This window comes from Penaeus monodon, chromosome 19 (assembly GCF_015228065.2).
Source record: "Penaeus monodon isolate SGIC_2016 chromosome 19, NSTDA_Pmon_1, whole genome shotgun sequence".
Lineage (NCBI taxonomy): Eukaryota > Metazoa > Arthropoda > Malacostraca > Decapoda > Penaeidae > Penaeus > Penaeus monodon.
In genome coordinates, this window is record NC_051404.1 from 48908057 (window position 1) to 48908575 (window position 519).

The 519-nt window shown below is 43.7% G+C and overlaps 1 protein-coding gene across 3 annotated transcripts in view; it reads right to left on the reverse strand.

Annotated features, from left to right (window-relative positions):
- LOC119585298 (methionine-R-sulfoxide reductase B1-like) overlaps window positions 1-484 on the reverse strand; it is a gene marked incomplete at its 3' end in the record, with an annotated part of 10944 nt that extends 10460 nt beyond the window's left edge. Inside the window, 1 exon segment of one of the 3 annotated variants that reach the window (XM_037933972.1) lies at window positions 286-484. In XM_037933972.1, coding sequence (XP_037789900.1) covers window positions 286-340 — 55 coding nt within the window. In that variant the 5' untranslated portion in view covers window positions 341-484. 3 annotated transcript variants of the gene reach the window in all.
- Window positions 485-519: the final 35 nt, after the last annotated feature.

Sequence of the window (519 nt, forward strand, 5' to 3'; positions counted from 1 at the left end):
CCTAACATTCCGAACTGTATGTGGGTTAAATTAAGTAGAAAAATACGACTGCGCAACTGTGCAACAGTCCTGGCTAAGAATGGCTCTTTCCCTCTACACAAATGGCTATAATTACATATTTCAGAACTCTTGTGCCACAACGCCGTATTCTGACGTATAGTGTGCATTAATCCTGCTTTCCTTATCGTAATATCAAATGATATTAAAGGTTGTAAAATTCCGATCAGTGATTGCGTAACCTTCCTTCGATAATACAAAACAAAATAAACTGCATTCCCCACTCACCTGGCTCGAAATTATCTCTATATTCCTCGTCTTTAAACCACGAGCAAAAGGACATTGTGTTCCCTGTTACGCCTTGTTATGTGGCAGGCTTCTTACAGGGTGCCTCAGCACAGCAACACCTGAACACTGCTCAGCCCGTCGGCAAGGCTCCCTTCCTGGGCACTGCTCGGAAGGTTCGACTTCCCGACCACGCCGTAAATATTCCCGCACACATTATTGTAAAACCTGTTTTTC